At 58.5% G+C, this 18,246-nt stretch overlaps 1 protein-coding gene across 1 annotated transcript in view; it reads right to left on the reverse strand.

Moving 5' to 3' along the window:
- Window positions 1-15,988, reverse strand: part of TTYH2 (tweety family member 2) — a 35,359-nt gene extending 19,371 nt beyond the window's left edge. Inside the window, exons 1-3 of the mRNA XM_032870711.1 lie at window positions 15,814-15,988; window positions 8,182-8,354; window positions 3,341-3,452 (exon numbers count right to left, since the gene is read on the reverse strand). Coding sequence (XP_032726602.1) covers window positions 3,341-3,452; window positions 8,182-8,354; window positions 15,814-15,942 — 414 coding nt within the window. The 5' untranslated portion in view covers window positions 15,943-15,988. The remainder of the gene's footprint in view (window positions 1-3,340; window positions 3,453-8,181; window positions 8,355-15,813) is intronic.
- Window positions 15,989-18,246: the final 2,258 nt, after the last annotated feature.

Raw genomic sequence — 18,246 nt, forward strand, 5'->3', positions numbered from 1 at the left:
TTCAATCTCTCCTTGAAAAAAACCAAAGCCAGTAAACATCTGCCTGGCCCCTTTTTTCCCTCCTGATGTCCTCTCAAAGGAAACAAAGGAACAAACAAAAATTAAAACCACAACACTGACCTACGTACGGCCCCCTGTTCCCCACTCCACCGCCGGTCCTCAGAGGGTTCCCCGGAGCCCCCAAGAGACAGGGTGGCCCCGGAGATGCAGCAGAGACTCCCCAGGGGAAGAGCTCTGAGCGTAAGAGGGACAGCTCAGTGACTCAGGCTGGGGCGGCGGGGAGTGGGGCGAGCAAGCAGGTGCGGGAGCTCTCGTCCCCCCAGGATGGAGGAGTCGTCCTCCAGGTGCGGTCCCTGGACTGGCAGCAGGGTGACCAGGAGCAAATTCCCAGCCCTGTCCCAGACTTCCAGAACAAGAAACTTCAGGGAGGGCCCAGCAATCTGTGTTAATCAAGCATTCCGGGGAATTCAGATACACGCTCAAGTCTGAAAACCTCCAGGTGGGGAGGAAGCTTCTCTACTTTCTGAGGTTTTCTAGAAGGGCAGCCATACTAGGGGACAGAGGCGTGGATCCTCTGCCAGTGTGGGGAGGGACCCCATCTCAGATCATGAAGGGAACGGCAAAGACCAGAACACCCGGGTTCAGGTTCTTGCTCCAGAACACACTAGCTTCCAATCCTGCAACATGAATGCAACCTCGCCATGCCCTATTTCTCACCCAAGCCTGCCCACAGGCTTGCTGCTGGCTCTCCCGTGAGAGCCCAGAGGAGCCACACTGGCCACTGGAACGTGTGGCTCAGAGCTGAGTCAGCCAAGCTCCTGGGGACCTTTAAGCTAAGACCCTGAGCAGTTAGAGGTATGCCTGGTCCCCTGTGTGAGTCACTCGCCAGAGCTCAGGCCCCGCTCACTGAAGGAGGGGAAGTGGATGGGGGGACACTGGGCCAGAAAAAGGACCCACCTGGCACTCCCAAATGACTCTTTCTGATCCCCCAAATCAAAGCGTGCAGCTGGTCCAGAAGCCTGCCAGGCGTCCCCGAGCCTTGAACAGTGGCAGGGCCCTCAGGGTGCAAGGGTGCAGGTGTGGGGCTTCTGGTCCAGGAAGGGGAGCTCTGAAGGGTCCCCCTCACTCTGACCTGCCCTTCCAGTCCTGCCCTTCCCCTGCCCCACTAACCCAAGCCTCCTGTCTTCTTAAGGGTGATTAGAGGAACACACATAATGACAGTAATTATAATAAGGACACGCATTGTCATAGTGACCCCCACTTGGGGGGACTTTGTAGATTACCAAGCACTTTCACTTACATTATCTCATCGAACACCATTTCTCTGGTGTTTGGCCTTCAACCCTTGGATCTGGGGAGCCCTCCAAAGGCTGCTGCCTCCCTTGCAGCCCTCGGGACCCAGAGTGTCAGGTGCCCTCCCTGAGGCCCAAACCAACTTCACAGGTCCCACCCAGCAGGGGCCCAGAGCTCTATCTCTCCACTGGGAGGAAATACCTCGCTCACCCAGGGGAGGCAGGCCATGGCCCTCACCGGGATGGAGGCAGCTCCCAGCTGGCTCGACCGTCACAAAACCCTGGGACTCCTGCGACTTTCAGACATGGTGCAGAGACAATGAAGGGCTTGATAGCCAGGGACACACAGACCTCTTCCCTTTGGTAACATGGAGTTTGGAGACGTGGGTCTTGTCTTAGAATGTCCAGACCTGGCCTGGAGCCCTCACTCAGCCCTCGTGGTGGATAGGCCATCCTGGGGATTCATTCTAGCTATTTCCCTATCCATTCTCATCTCACAGGATAGAACACAAACAACTCAAACTTTCCCATGAGGATGGCTCTGGGGTTCTCTCTCCTTAGTCCTTAGGAAAGACAAGGGCCATTCCTTACAGTGGTCATGAGTCAAGCAGTGCCAGGTCATGGCTCTGGGGCCTCCCCAGGCAGGGGACTCCCCTTTCGGGGCTGGGTTTCTCCTCTTAGTGGGTCTGGTGCTGGTGGGTGGAGTGAGAGCAGGAGGTAGAGCCTAGAGGCCAGAGCCCCTTCCCTTCCAGGGCAGAGGTAGGGCAGAGGGGACACTGAAGGTGAGGTCCCCCCATGCCTCCAGGGCTGGTCAGGCCATACTCAGCCTCGAGGCTGCCCTCAGCTCCCCATCCCAGCTGTCCCTGCCTCGCCCCACAGAGCTGTCTCCCAGCAATGGGTACCAGCAGGCACGTGCTGTAGGACAGGCGGGGCCCGGTCTGGCCTGTGACCGATCGCTCCCCAGGAGGGCTCTCCATGAGGCCAGAGGAGCACCAGGACTGTCTCTTTAAGGTGTGCCCTCTGCCTCCACCCCAGGGCTGCTGATGGATTAAGGCCTTAGAGGAGCTTAGGGAGAAGGAGGGGGCAATGAGGGGGAATCCTCTTCCAGAATCCTCTTCCAGCAAGTACCAGGGCAATGTCCAAATGCTCTGGCTGGGGCTGGATTTTGTGCTTGAGGCTGCCCGATGACATAATCTGGCCATGTGCTGAGGTCACTGCCCCCTCCTGGCCGCGGCTGGGGACCTGGTCCAGAGGGGAAGGGGAACAGTGTGGATGTCTAAGGACCGGCTTCCCTGAAAACCGCCTTTTGCCTTTTCCTCTGGAGCTCGGCTCCTGCGGGCATGGGGTCTACCTGGAAACCAGCCCAAAACGCCTGCCCCTTATGATGAAGGGGACAAGCACCTGGGGTCTAAGAGGCCAAGGTCGGTGTTTGAGAAAACCCCAACCCCCACCTTGGTCTCTCACTCAGGCCAGATGCCCAGCAGAATGGCTCCAGCCCTAAAAGGCCAATACCCACTCCGGTTAGCCGGCACAGTCCTCCACCCTGAGCCCCCAGCTGGAAGCCAGAGCCCCCACCACACCTCGCTGCACCACCCCTTGGGCTGTGTGTCACTTGTATTTGAAAAGACTCACTCCTTGACCTTGTCTGGACCCCATGATACTCCACATGTAGCAGCTGAAGCAAACAGAGCACAGCGTGAGGGTGATTTCCCACATTCAGTTTGCCCTTGGACAAACAGGGGAAGGCTCGGCCCTCCCGAAGTCCACGGGGCTGGATTCCATGGCTGCCTCAGGGACCCCTGCGCCCAGTCCGCCTTTCTCCTTTGGTCCTCGCCCCTGTCCTCACCACCCCTCCCTGCCTGAAGAGCAGAAATTGTCTGTTTACTCCCAGCAGGACCAATGGCAGCCCCAAGGGGAGTCCCACCCCCCCACACACACCCCACCCCCAGGGGGCCAAGCTGGCTGGGATGTGACTGGGGCCCTTGTTCTGAGCACACTGACCTCACGGGCTGCACCCGGCCCGGCCCGGCGCTGCCCGTGAGCCTTACCAGTTCATCTATCCCGGAGAAGGTGTGGTTCGCGTTGTCCAAGGAGTAGATCAGCTGGTACACCCCATCATTGGTCTCGCTGTTTCCATAGAAACCAACGCCCACCGCGGCACTACAAGCAAGACCCCAAGGTTAGAAGTGACACGCAGAAGAGAAAGTTGTTGTTTTTTAAATACAGTATTTTTTAGAGCAGATGTTATTTTATTTTATTATTTTGTTTTATTTTAATTTGTAGGCTCCATGCCCAGTGTAGAGCCCCATGCAGGCCTTGAACTTACAGCCCCGAGATCAAGACCTGAGCTGAGATGAAGAATTGGATGCTTAACTCGCAGAGATATCCAGGGGCCCCTAGAGCAGTCTTAGATTCACAGCACAGCTGAGTAGGGGTCTAGGGATCTCCCACACAGCCCCTGCCGCCCTAACAGCCACCTCTGTTCCCACCACTCCTCACCACCTTTGTACACTCATACGCCCACACTGACATGTCATTATCCCCCCGAGTCCATGGTTCCCGCTAAGGACCACCCTTGCTCTGGTTCGTTCCATGGGTCTGGGCCCATGTATGGCACCCACGCACCATCAGAGTATCCTACAGAGTAGCTTCCCTGCCCTAAAAACCCGAGCTCCACCTATCCACCCCTCCCTCCCCGCAACCCCCGATCCTTCTATGGTCTCCAGAGTTCTGCCTTTTCTAGAATGTCCTATGGCTGGAGTCCCAGCATGGAGCCTCTTCAGACTGGCGTCTTCCACTGAGTGATACGCATTCAAGGTCCCTCCATGTCTTTCCATGGCTAAGTAGCTCCTTTCTCTTCAGCGCTGAACTGCGCTCTGTGGACGGACCACAGTGTATGTACCCATTCGTCTGTTGAGGGCATCTTGGTTGCTTCCAAGTTTCGGTGATTATGGATAAAGCTGCTATAAACATCCGTGGAAAGTGGGGTTTTGCCTAAGGAGCTCTTTCCTGGAGGTGTGGGAGGTGACCCGGGGGGAGGGGTGAAGGTTCATGGCCATCTTGTCCCTGGCCTGGCTGTAAGCCCAGCAGCTCCAAAGGCGGTGAAGACCGCTGGTTGGGCCTTTGGGATTCTGCTGTGGTAGGCCTGGGACATGCACCTTCAACAGCTCCCCAGGTGACTGTCATGGGGGAGGCTCAGGGACCACCGAGGTCTTTCCTGAAACCTCCAGGAGCTGGGGACCTCCCCTATTCTCTACCCTTCCCCTCTGCTTCCTCACAGCACCCACAAGGTAGCTGGTCAGCTGATAGAAAGTTCCTTCCTCCATGGAGCTGAAGCCTACCTCCTGTCTCTTGACTGTCCTTGGGAGCAGCCCAAAATAAGCCTCCAATTCTGTAGGATGCCCCTTAGACATCAGAATGTGTCTCCACATCCCCCTTCCCTCCCGCTCTCCAAGTGAGATGCGTGTCCTCTATCCAGACCCCGGTCTCCGTCATCACGGTCCACCAGGTTCAAACGCTCCTCCAACTGGTCACTGTCACTCCGGGTGAGGCCTCCACGGCCAGGTGTCTATCCAGCTCGGAGGACTGGGCGGCTAAGCCCCGGCACCCCCTCTCCGCCCCGCTGACCCCGTGGTCTACAACACCCCTGGGTTTCCTCGCCAGAACTGCCGCCAAGCCCAGCCTCTCCTCCTTCCTGTAGCACAGCACTAATTTTTGTTTTAAGCAAAAGCAGAACTTTTTAAAAATCTATCCCTGTGAAACTGCATCGAGTTGGTATCCGTCCAACATTCCAGCCTGCACAAATCATCTCGAATCTCGCCTACATCATCCGCTGTATTTCATCCGACGTGCACCACTGGGGACGGGGGAGGGGGTGGGGGGGCGCACATCTGGAGGTTCACTAAGCTGCCTGCTGACCCTTCATCCAGAACACTAACTTCGGGGGCGGGAGGTGGGGAGACGAAAGCACATGTGCACACACTTACACGTCTTCTTTTTCTGTTCACGAGGAAGAGTCTAGGATGCAACCCAGAGATTTTAGAGAAATCTCCTCCCAGGATGGGCTCGGCTCCGAGCACAGTGTTTCTCGGGAAGGGGTCTGTGGACCACAGGACAAAGTCACCCAGAGTGCCTGTTGTCGGCGTAGGTAAGGGGCGCTGCCCCCCGCGCCCACGGCAGCCGTGTGCTCCGAGCCTGTGCACAGAGGCTCTTCTGTTGTGTGTAATGCAGATGTGCACACGTGCTGGCGACAGTCTGGTGTCCTGCGAGTCTTGTGTGCATTCAACCAGAATGCAAGTTCAACTCGTTCTGACTCCACTGAACCGCACCACTGTCCGGTCGGTGTCTCTCCCCAGCACCCGTGGGACCACACGTCCAGCCGAGATGCTCAAACGTGAGACGCACTGGAGTTCTAGGAGCTCCTAGTTGGTGACTTTATTATTTTGAAAAAAATTTTTATTATGCCCTGAAAAATGCCTCTTGTTGACTCCTTGTGTTTATAACTTTCTCTATAACCTCCTCTAGTTCTCGGTGTCCTGATCTAGTGTTTTCTGAGGATTCAGCGTCAACCCAAAGCCTTTCCATCCCTTGCCCTGTTTTTGAGCCTGGAGGTATTCTCATTTTCTACCTTCCCCTAGTCCGGGTTTACTGAAGCTGGCCCAGGAGGGCACCTGGTCTTTCAAGACCGGAAATCGCCCTGGCTGTTTAATGAGGACCTCCCAGCTCCCTCCGGGCGTCATCCGTCCTGCCTGGGCCACACAGACCATTCTGTTTGAGGGAAAAGACAGAATATCTTTCCCAGGGATAAAATTCTGTCTCCCACACGGAGGGGCATGAGGAGCTCTCCTCCTATACCATTGACTGTCTGGGGAACCTGCTGTTGGGACTTTCTTCTATGGAATGAATCCCCCCTCTTCTCCAGGATCCTTACTGTCAGAGCTCAACAAGTCCTCCCGACCTCCCCCAATCTCCCCTGGTCTCCCTCTACCTCGGCCTTTTCTACTCCCTTTCCCTGAGTCTCCCCCCAGCTCATTCTGAACTGAGCACAACTCTAGTAAAGATGACTGGTGACTATTCCACTTATGGCTGATCCCCAAGACCCCGTGTAGCAGCCCCACCCCAGCCCCCTCACCCGCTCTCTCTGCTCTAGCCACACTAGCTTCTTTCAGTTGCTTAAAACGTCCTCTGCTCCCTCCGGCCACAGAGCCTTTGCACACACTCCTCTTTCTTCTGCCTAAAGTATCTCCTCCTACCCTGCCCCCACCTTTGCCTGGTCATCCTATGGATCTTGGTGCCCGTGACCCAGGAATGCCCGACTCAAGTACACCATCGCCTTTATGCTGGTTCTTTTCCTCCAAACTTACTCCTTAGTTTGTAATTACTCAAATCAAATGTGTGATTCTCTGCCTCTCCCAATACACCAAGAACCACAGAAGGCAGAATTAGTGCCTGGGCTTCCCGCGGACTCGCGCTTGCCTGGTGCAAACAGCCTGTAGAATTTTGGAGAATGAATCATGCCACATGTGTTCCTTCTGTTCTGAGTTTTCCTGAAATGGCCGGTAATTATTACTTACTGGAACTGGCCCTCCAAAGTCATTCTTACTGTTCCAAAGTATTCTTCTGTCATTTGCAGCGTTTTTGAAAAAAAAATCTGAGTTCACACGGAGAGGGCTCGCCGTGTAGAAGGCACTACTGGCTGCTTCGCTGTCTCCCGTCTCTCCCTGCCCACCCAACGCGGGAGGCTTTTATTCCATTTACTTCGTGGGAGCTCCTCTCTGCTGGAGTCAGACTTGTCTTTGAACTCCTGACTAGAACTCCTTCCTTTCTGTTTATGATTTAGGACCCGGCGGCCAGTCCACCCCCCGCCCTCCACCCAGCCCTAGGGCTCAGCGCTTTGGCACCACTGCGATGCTGCTTCTGGCTCCTTCCTATCTTGGCTTAGGTGACCCTTATGCAGCAGGCAGGACAGGACGGGAGCACGCGCTAATGGAGAAGAAACCACAGGAGCGAAGTGAGGCTAACAGCCCAGGCGTCTTCACTCCCAGCACTGCTGCGCCCCGCCTGCCCCCCCACCCCCACCATCCTGCTACCCAGACAGAGGGCCAAGTCCCGCTGTGGGATCTTGGATGCAACGGACACTTAGCAAGGAGGTCTCTACCCCTCGAGAGTGACCACCCCAGGAGCATCTCACGGCAGGACCTGAGGCTTTTGGAAAAACCTCTGCGGACATAAGAACAAGAACAACACAACCTCCTGAAAACAGAGCCGGCAAGAGTGCGGATCCTGTCTGGGCAATGTGGGCTCTCACGTGGGGTTAGGAACCCTCATTCACTGTCCAGAGCAAAGAAGGCCCAGAGGATGGCACTAAGAGCTACTGATCTCTTGAGACGAATGGACTTGATGGAGACTGTAGTCGAATTTTCTCTGACCTCACAGAGCAGCCAGGAAGGTCCCAGGACGCAAACGGCCGACATCCCCCTCTATCCAGGAAGGCTGTACGGGTCTGCTAGGCATGCCCCCTGCCAGGCTAACCAGCACTGCACCAGGGCAGAGGCACACTGGGGAGACCCCCATCACCACCCCACCCATCTGACTCCTGCTACTGCACGGGGAAAGGGACAGCTTTCACCCTGGGAAAGCCTCTGCCGTCACAGTACCCAGTGCTTGGGCAGGAGAATGTGGCCAGACAGCAGAGGAGTCCCTATGGTTGGAGGCTGGAGGGCTGGAGGCAGAGGGAGAGGAAGGGGTGTCATAGACCAGGCTGACCACCAGGAAGACCCTGGCGGTCAGGCCCATTGTATTCCTAATTTCCCGCCCCCTGCGGGCACCGGAGAACCACCCCCCCCACCAACAAAGCCACACACGGAGCCCAGTGCATAGGAACACTCACCAGCAGATGAGCCCGGCCACCACCGCCGTCCAGGTAACACAGCAGGAGTCCCGCCGCTTGGTCTGCACGGCCTCGTCCTGCCTGCAGCAGCACACGCAGACCACATAAGTCGCGAGGATGATGAGGTTGAGGCCCAGGCAGATGGCGGCCACCAGCCCCAGGAACAGAAGTGACTGAAGAGGAGAGGCCCGGGGTCAGAACTCGGTCCCACGGTGGGGTTCGAGAAGCACCCTGTGCTGGGGCCCCGAGCTCCCCCTGGGGCTGCGGGTAGCCTCCATCCCCTCCTCTGCCCTTCCTCCCTCCTCCTTCTCTCGAACACACCATGCCTGGCGCTCAGGCTGGGCAGGGACGCGGGGGTAGAAGGCGCTTCCATGCGGACAGGGTGGGTGGGCAGAGGCCAGGAGAACAGTGGATGCGGTCTGGGCTGCTGAGGCAGAGGTGAGGGAGAAGGAGCAGCTTGAGGCTGGGCCCTGGCTGGTGGTTTAGGATCCGGACCAGGCCCTGCCTGATGAGCTCCTCTGAGCGGTTGAAGGGACTGGGAAGGAACCACCAGCTGGCAGCTGTGGGGGGTGAGCCGCGTGGCTGCGGGACAGACAAAGGGAGGGACATCCATGAGGGTCTGGGGGCTGCGGCCTCCTGGAGGACACCGGGTGTGGGCAGGATGTTTTGGAAGCTGAGAGGAACCTGGGACAGGGCCAGGAAGGGACGCCTGGAGCACCCGCTTCCTCCGAGCCTTGTTCTAGATGCTGGGGTCCCTCCAGAGCAACAAGAAGGCAGCTCTGGGCTGGAAGGCTGGGTGGGGGGTGGGGCAGAGTCAGAACATGTACCATGGGGTCCCTTTCACTGAAGCCGGAGAGGGAGAGCCGTCCCCCACAGGCCAGGGGAAACAGCCAAGCCCCCAATTCTGGAGAGGGCAAGAGGGGCTGCCTCAGGCCAGCAGAGCACCTCGGGGTCCTGCAAGGCGAGCTGCTGTCTGTCAGGAGGCCCGGAGGCACCCCCCTCCTTGCCCTCCAGTCTCCCGATGCAGCCAGATGGACACCAGATGGCACCAGGGTTGGTGGCCGCCAGCCAGGGCTGGACCTGGCCGTCAGTCAGCCTCACCCTGCTCCCCACGTGCCCGCCGGTGATTCCGGCTCCACAGCCCCCGGCACTCTAGTCTGGGCTGCTGGGGTGGGAGCCTGTTTTGGGAAACCTGCTGCTGGTGGTAGTGAGGCAGAGTTGTCAGATGCTGGGACCTCCCGGTCTAAGAGGGAGACCAGACTTGTGTCAGACCACGCATGCACAGAGGAGACAGCGATGAAAAAAGAGGCTGGGGTCTGCAGTCCTTAGGCCGGGGTCATTTTCGGGGGGTGGGGGGTGCGGGGTGGAGCCTCACCGTGGTGAGGCACCTGCTGGGTCCACCCTGTCCCGTCCCAGGTCTGTGAGGGCTTGGGTTGGCCTTCGGAGCCCTGATTCAACCTACTCCTCCTGTCGCCCGGACCTGCAGGCTTCTGAGCCTCACCGACAAATGGCCCAAGTGGCAGGGACAGCCCAGAAGAGGGCGGGAGAGGTGGCTCATTTGGGAGCCAGGATGGTGGAGGTGCGTGGCGTGGCTTCGCCTTCCCCCATCAGCAGCGTGGCCGCCCCCAATGGACCCGAACACATGAGCCAAGAGGAAGTGTCCCTGATGTCCTCACGGCGTGGCGGGGCCGGGATTCTCGGCCTGGAGCACTGGGCTTGTCCTGTGACTGGGGCAGGAGGCCACTCACCCTGCTGAGAAGGTGGAAAGGAGCCGCCACCTTCCTGCCCCCACGCCCCCTCACCGGAGTGCCCTGGAGCCCCAGGCCAAGGTGAAGATGGCCAAGGAGGACAAAGAGACAGGTGACAGGCGCTCGCTACGCAAAGTGAAGTTCACCGACCCGGCACGGTACGCCATCTCTTAGAATGCAGAACCTTGTTAGAAATGCAGGGTCTCAAGCCTTGTTCCGGGCCCAGAAGGACATCTAGAGATGATCCCAGGAGGTCGGTGTCCCGCAAGTCTGGGGGGCGCCGAGGAGTGTCCACAGACTTTCTCAAACCTTTTCTATAAGCTTAAGCTTTTCTCCAAAGACTCGCTTAGCAGAGCCCCATTCTCCAGGGCCTCCTCTGACTGAGGAGGGGACAGACATGCCAGGCTGTGTCCTGACCACACTTGTGCAGGCCCCCGAGACCCCTCTGTTAAAACCCAGGGTCCCCCTAACTAATAAGCCAATCACTACGCCCCTGCCCCACAAGCCAGCAAGGCCACACCTGGTCTTTTACCTTACAGAAAAGAGACCGGTGTCCCCCCCAGGATATGCCCCTGAATGTCCCCAGCAGCTCAATACCCTGGTAACAGCCCCAGAGCAGAGAGGACACAAGTGTCCACTGACAAGAGAACAGACACATACAATGCACTGTCGTCAGAAGTAGGAATACCAGGCAGCCACGGGAAGAAAGCCACGGCCACAGACGGTGGCGCGGGTGATCTCACAGACGGGAGGTTGAGGGAGACAAGCCAAACGGCAGACATACGGCGCAGTCGGAGGAGCCCCCCTATGGTGAGTGACAGGTGTGCACAGGAAACACCTCTGCAAAGGGACGGACCGTGAGGGGCTCCTGGGGGGTCGGGAATACTCCATCAGGATGGTTTCTCACGCACGTACTCAGGCAGACACTTAAAACTGTACTTTCTGGGGCGCCTGGGTGGCTCTGTCGGTTAAGCGTCTGCCTTCGGCTCCGGTCATGATCTTGGAGTCTTGGGATCAAGTCCCACGTCATGTCCCTGCTCAGTGAGGAGTCTGCTTCTCCCTCTCCCTCTGCCTGTCCCCTTGTGCTCTCTCTGTCTCAAATAAATAAAATCTTTAAAAAAAAATTTAAAAATAAAAAAAAAATAAAAGAGCGCACACTTTTCTACAAGTTGCTCCTAATGAAAAAAAAAAAAAAGGCAACAAAACCCCAGACGGACCTTTTGTATACGCTAGAAAGTGGTTTGTGTCCAGACCTCCTCCCAGCTACCCTGGACTTCCAGCTGGTCTGGACAGTCCCAGTCTTTCCCCAAACAGGAAAATCTAGGACTACGCCATGTGTCCACACCCGGCGAGGAAGCACCGCTAAGAAGGCTGTCAGTCCCCCTGGAGCTCAGCCAGCTGCCCCCTCCGTCTGTGTGGCGGCTCCCCTACTTTGTGCTCTCAGAGACCCCTCGACCCCCTGCCAGCCCAGCCCTGAGGGCGCAGCCTCCCCACCTGGGCAGCGGGCCTCAAGCAGGTGCAAGTCCCGCCCGGGAGAGGCCAGGCCTGGGAAGCCCAACGTGGTTGGGGTTTTTGGTTAGCAGTTCACCTCTGGATCTCTCCCCAGCACCGGTGCTGGGTGACAAGGGGGGCAGGTTTGGGGGGGCAGGGAAGGAAAGGAGGAAGTTGGGGAGTGCAGAGGAGGAGGAAGGAGTTAGGAGGGTGGAGGGAGCAGTAGCCCAAATAGCAGAACCCCCCCACCCCCTTCCACCACCGTGGTGGCACCTGCCAACCTCTAATAGGCAATTATTTTCCTGCCCCTAATTAACACTGCAAGTCCCCATGTGCGTGGCAGGTGGGGGTGGGGGAGAGCAAACCTCTTCCCAAGTGAGCTGGGAGTTCTGTTCACAGGTCTCCTGCTCTGACAGAGCAGAGAAAGCAGCTGACCACCTCAGGGCCCAGCAGCCACTCCCTCCCCCACCCTGCCCGACACCGAGCACCACCGTGCCCACAGCTCCACAACAGGGCCTGGGCTCCAGCCTCTGTCCTCAGCCAAGTGACTTCAATTAGTTCTGGTTTGCCACTTTGTAATGGGAAACCCAGAGCAAGAAACCAGGACCCAGGCTGGGATGGGACTGACTGATATGCACGCTGGGAACGCTGACCACGAGGGGGTTCTGCACTAGGCGAGGGAGGGGGCTGCAGTGGGAGACCCCACCCCCACCCAAGGCGTCAGGAGACAGCTAGAGAGTGGGCTGGCCTGGGGGCGAGACCCCAGGGAGGGGAGCTGGAAGCACTTGGGAGGAAAGGGTTAAGCCTACCCAATGGCCCCCCAGCAGGGGAGGGGGGCACAGCGTGATTGTCCGATGACCATGACTCAGTGTGCAGGCTAGATGAATGGGGCTTCCTCATCCAACTTGGGCTCCTCGGCTGGGCTCCCAGCCTGGCCTTTCCTTCTGAGACCTGCCCCCAAGGAAGGGGGGGTGGGGGGAGCCCCACGGTTCTGGGGCTAGCCCCATCCTGTCCCCTCCCCTGGCCTGAAGACACACTGGGGACTCTGGGGAGCCTAGGAGCTGAGCCACCCAGTTAACACATGAAAATACACGTCTAAATGTAAAAAGTTAAAAACATCTCCTCTATCTTGCCACGCAAGTCCCCAAAGAATGGCTGGTCTACGGAAGCCAGAACGGAGCCAGGGAACAGGAAACCCTGTGTGGCTCCTGCACTTCGACAAAGGCAGCTGCTAACATCTGCATGGCGTTTTGGAGTTTAAGTACATTCGTTCCTCAGCGCCTGGTCTTTCCACCATGGCGGGGAGCGGGGTGGTGTGGGCAGCTGGAGGTGGGAACTCCAGTGGCTTGTTCTGGGAGAGCCACGGCTGGGTGCAGGGCCAGAGGTCCTTGCTGTGGACACCTGGCTAGCTGGGGGCCAGTCACATGCGTTAGACCCCCTAACTTACTGGGTCCTTTCCTACTCTCCTTGATGGGGGTGGTTCTCTCCATTTCTATGCCTCCCCCATCCAAGGTGAGAGACTCATGCTGGGAGGTCCGGGCTGCTTCCCCTCTGTACATGCAACCTAGAGCTGGGGGTACAAGGTCAAGTCCACTGGCGGGAGTGGGGGTGGGTGGGTGGTGAAAGGATCAAACATTGGCGGGCTTCCACTGCTCCCCAAGAGTGAAGACAGTGAGTGGGAACCCCTGCTTCTGCAGGAACTTTCTGGGAGGTGAATTTACTCAGGATATTCTGGGTCACAAGGCAAGCGGCTCGTCTGTCATATACACTCTTGCAGGACCCCCTTTTTCTTCCAGATCCCTGCACAGCTGGTCCCTCCTGAGTTTTCCTCGGGGACTGCACCTGCCCCTTTCCATTCCCACAGAGTCTTTTAGTGAGCGTGCACACGCACATCCCCACAAGCCAGTGTCGTTCATTTGGACACTTGGGGCATGGGTTAGTTCTTCTCTGATCAGTGTCTGTAGAAGAAAATCTCTTCCCTCTGTATCGCCCGATACAAAGTACTGTCGCTGGACACATTACTGAACCCCAAGGGCAGCCTGTTTAATGGTTTGTATCACAGGTCCTACCACGAGCTCTAGGACCCTCTAGGTACTAAGCCCTAGTACTTGCAGATGAGGGAAGTGGGGCTCAGAGAGGTATGGACACCTGCCATGACACACAGTTAAGTGATAAAACGGGGATTCCAACCCAAGACAGCCCGAGAGCAGAGCCCCAGCCCCACCTACTCAGCTGCCAGAGCCTTGGGCAGCCTTGGTTATCACGTGACCCCCACGTCTGGCACAACATTTGGCCTCCATCATGTTTGCTAAGTACTCAGATGACTGACAGCAGAAGGTGCCCCATCCACGATGTTAACTGGCCTGCCAACTGGGAGGAAGGGAGCTTCCAAGAGGGACCCATGGTCAGACAACAGGAGGACTTAACAAAGCAGGAGTCCCCTTAACTAACACCCAGAGCCATGGTCCGGCTGCCCAGGAACAGGGACCCAAAGGAAGGGGATGCCTTCTGGAGTCATCTGGTGCCCAGCACAGTGTGCCAGAGGCTACACCCTGAGAGGATAGGGGCAGGGACTGTGGGGGGGGGGGGCTCTGGCTCAGCTGCCACCTCTCCAGGGGACTGAGTGGGTGGGGGAGGTGCAGTTCCCCCCACACCCGCTCCACCCAGCTGCTGGCGGGACAGGTGCTGTCTCTGGGGCCACCGGGGTGGGGGAGTGCCCTACCACCACCCCTCGGGCATCTGGAGGTCTTCTTGACCCAGCCAGTTTAGATTTCCTCCCGTGGAGAGAAGAAAATTATGGTTGGAGACCTTCCGTGCCCCCCAGTATAGGATCTGGGGGGAGGGTTGGGGACACACCAACAGGGGCGCGCGCACACACGCGTGTGCACACACACACACACCAACAACACAGCTGTCTCAGAAATCACATCCGCCTCTTTGCATGCATTCATTGGGAGCGGAAGATTCCCTGGAGCTATCCCCAGGCGGCCGCATTCTCAGGGAACGCTGACTTCCAGGGGCAGAGCGCTGGGAGCGGGAGGGGCAGACACAGAGGAGGAGAGAGCCAGGCTAACCCACCCAACTGCCTCTCAGACTGCAAGAAGGGGTCCCGATTCTCTCCTCTTTCCGGAAGGGCAGGCACCTAGCGCCTGGGGCCTGAGGTTGACAGGGACACTAGGGGCTATTATTAGACTCCCCAGCCCAGTGCACTGCACGCCCTGCCCGGTCAGGATCCCGGGCGCTGCAGAAGGGCTGGTCGGGGAAGGCTAACAGCTGACTCCCGGCTAAGCCTCCCCCTCAGCCTCCCGGGACTCAGCAGAGGTCCGGCTCTGCCCCAACCTGCCCCCCACGGGCAGATCATGTCCAAGAACCTGACACTCTGCAGGCAGAGGCCACCAGGGGTCAAAGTCCCAACATGGGCGGGTGGCTCTCAACAAATGGGTCCCATTCTGGGCTTTTCGGCCTGAATCTTTGACCCAGCGGTGGACTGACTCAGGGGCTGGAGCAGGCTTGGCTAGACCTCAGAAGGCTGGGGGAATCTTAAGCTCGGCATGGGCTGGGAGGTCAGGAGAGCCCCTCCCCCAGTGGGAGTAGAGACAAGGAGGAGGGAAGGGGCAGAGGGAAGGGTCAGAGGAGCAAAGAAAGGGCCGAAGTGCAAGGATGAGGGGAGTGGCCGGCCAAGAAGCCAAGACCCCAGAAATCCAGGGCCTTGTTCTGTGTTGTACGTACTGAGCAGGAGTGGGAGGCTGCGGTGGGATGGGGCTGACCCGGGACACGTCCCTTCCCCCAGATCTCCACATGTGGCTGCGGGCTCTGGGCGCACCAGAGGTTGGTCACCCCCGCCCCCCACGCAGCCGCCTCCCCCAGCCCTGCAGCCGTCCAGGAGAGGCCCAGGCAGAGGTGCTGTCAGCGGCTCCCACCCTGCGGGCAGGGGCTGGGGACGAGGGGGGCTGCAGAGTCGAACTCGGGAGACCAGTCAGTTTCTGCTCAAACTTCTCCCAGGCCGCAGACACCCGGAAAGAGAGCGCCCGTCCTGGAACCGCAGACGGAAGAAAAGCCCGTGGCGCCCCTGGCATCCCCGCAGCTCGCGCGAGGGAGTTACAGGCACAAAAGCCCCCCTCCCCCGGCGCTCGGCCCCCACGCCCCGCACGCAGCCCCCGCGCCCTTCCTCCTCCCCGTTCCCCATCGCTGGCAGAACTCCCATCTCTCCAGCTTTCCCGGCCCACGAGGTTCCCAGACGGGAGCGCCGTGGCCAAGAGCCCCGGGGGAGAAAGGGAGAGGGGTGACGAGACTGCGGGGCAGGGTGGGAGGCGGGCCGGGAGGGGGTGGGGACGGGGTGGTGCGGGAACTTGGGGCGCCGGCCGTGGCCCGGGTCCGGGTGGCGCGCACTCACCTCCCGGTAACTCTCATCGCGGGGGTTGAAGGTGCTGTCCACCGGCTGCAGGCGCAGGCCCAGGTGCGGGACGCTGTGCAGCCACGCAACCCACCAGGGCGCGACGTACTCCACGCGCGCAGCCGGCATGGCTCCGCCGAGGTGCTCCCGCCTGCTGCTGCCGCCGCCGCCCCTCGGCCCGGGACGCGCGCCCCGCCCAGCCCCGCCCCGCCCCGCCCCGGCGCAGGCCCCGCCCAGCCCCGCCCCTCCCGGGCCAGTCCCCAGCCCTGGGCACGCCCACGGGCTGCTGCGGTTGGGGCTCGGGAACCAGCAGGCTTTTCCTGCTCAGCATTCTGTCTTGGCCCCGCGGGCGAAAGAGATGCAAGAAGTGAAAACTTCCCCCAACGCCCCTGTTTCTTCATAGCGGTCTCTAGGTCCCCGGGCTTCTCGTGACTTATTATCAAATCAGGATATAGATTGTCAATGCGTGCTGCGAGCAGGGCAGTCCTGGCGAGGCGAGGTGGTCCTTCCTAGGGCTTCTAGGGCGGGTAGTGAGTTCACAGTTTGGGGGCGGCAGGGAGCAACAGTCTGCTCCTGGGTCACTAGTTCTAAATTCACTCTCTCCTTTATCGAGCATCCGACTGTGTAAACCACGTGTACTCAGAGCAGTAAGTGGTTTCGTCCTGCGAGCGCCCAACCTATCTGCCCAAACAACTAACTGATGCGGCTTTGGAAGCCCTGGGGACTGAGAAAAGTAGCTTGATTGTGCCTGGTAGGCGGCACAGGGCAGGCCTCCCGGAGGAAGGGACCGTGGAGCTGACCAGAGGGGAGGGGAGGAGAGCACTGGGAGCGCCCGGAAAGGCTGGACATCTCGAGGAGACACAGGACTGTCCACAGCACACATTTACCAGGCACCTCCTATGTGCCGGGCACGGAACAGAGCAGGGGTGTGGCGCCTGAGTGGGCAGCTGGTAATAGCACACACAGAAAGATGCAAACTGCGGTCTTCGAGGGGCTTTGGAGAAAAGCATGAGCAGAGCAGGGTCTGTGGACCACGATGCGCTCAGGTTGATCTGGTAAAGCCTTGTGAACACCTGGCTGGGGTATGCTGAGCACTCAGAGGCCCCAGGCGTGCAAAGGCCGGGTTGGAGAACTGCAGACTGTGTGATGTGATGGGAGGACAGGGTGGGGCTGGCAGGTAGAGGTAGTGCTTGAGGCAAGGACAAGGTCAAGGTAAAGGGCCACCTGACGTTTAGGTGGGAGTGGAGGAGTTAGGGGTCCTGCTGGATCAGGCTGGAGTTGGACACAATCTGGGGGTGGTCACAAGAGGGGGCAGAGACGGGGGAGAAAGGGGACTCCAGAGAAACTCCCAAGTTTCCAGCTTGGGGTTCTGGGTGAGGTGCCCTGAAAATGTGGTTGTTTGGAGGGGAGCGGACCACAGACGTCCCTACCATGACCGCTGTCAGACGTCCCAGGGCCAGGAGAGGGAGTCCGGTCCTGTGGTCTGGATCCCGGTTTCCCCGGGCCTGACTGCAGCCATCTCATCTGCGCATTCCAAAGCTCAGGTGCCGAGTGGGGCGCTGAAGGCCGGAGACAGCTCCTTTTCTCCTACGGGTTTTCATTAATTCAACTATCTTTGGCTGAGCATCTTCTCTGTTCTAGGGAAAATGGGACCAGTAAAACCCCCACGTTCCTGTCAGCATGGGGTCTAGAGTTTATTAGGGGAGGAGAGGCAGCTTTTACTCGCCCCAGTGATGAGCCGCAAACCCGGCTGGGTGCTTTCACGAGTCTCCTGGTGGTAGAGGGGTGAGGGCGAGCTTCTCGGGGCCTCCTGGGTAGGGGTTCTGAGCAGAGAGACAGTACATCATGAGCTCGGACCGCAATCCGGGTGGGGGTGTAAGGGCGCAAAAGGGGAATCAAGGCAGTAACAGCACCATGGCCGGGGAGCAAACTGCAGGCCGGGAAAGCAGAGCAGAGGCTGACTGGTCACAGGGCTGGGGTGGTGTAAGAGGGAAATTTCCGGAAGACGAAACATTGATTGCAGTGGTACTTATACAACTTATACAACTTATACAACTGTAAATGTTTGTCAAAATTTACAGAACTGGACACCAGGGAGGGTGAATTTCACTCTAAGTTTTGCCTCAATAAGCCTTGCTTTATTATTTTTTTAAAAGATTTTATTTTAGAAAGAGAGAGAAAGCGGGGAGGGGCAGAGGGAGAGAGAAACACTGTGCTGACGATGGACCTCGATGTGGGTTTTGATCTCACGACCCTGAGATCATGACCTGAGCCGAAACCAAGAGTCAGACGCTTAACTGACTGAGCTACCCAATCAGTCTTACTTTCAAATAAATACCTTTATTTTTAAAAAAGGAGGAGGGGCGCCTGGGTGGCTCGGTGGGTTAAAGCCTCTGCCTTCAGCTCAGGTCATGATCCCAGAGTCCTGGGATT

Source organism: Lontra canadensis, unplaced genomic scaffold (genome assembly GCF_010015895.1).
Source record: "Lontra canadensis isolate GAN:19392208 unplaced genomic scaffold, GSC_riverotter_1.0 scaffold41, whole genome shotgun sequence".
Classification (NCBI taxonomy): Eukaryota; Metazoa; Chordata; class Mammalia; order Carnivora; family Mustelidae; genus Lontra; species Lontra canadensis.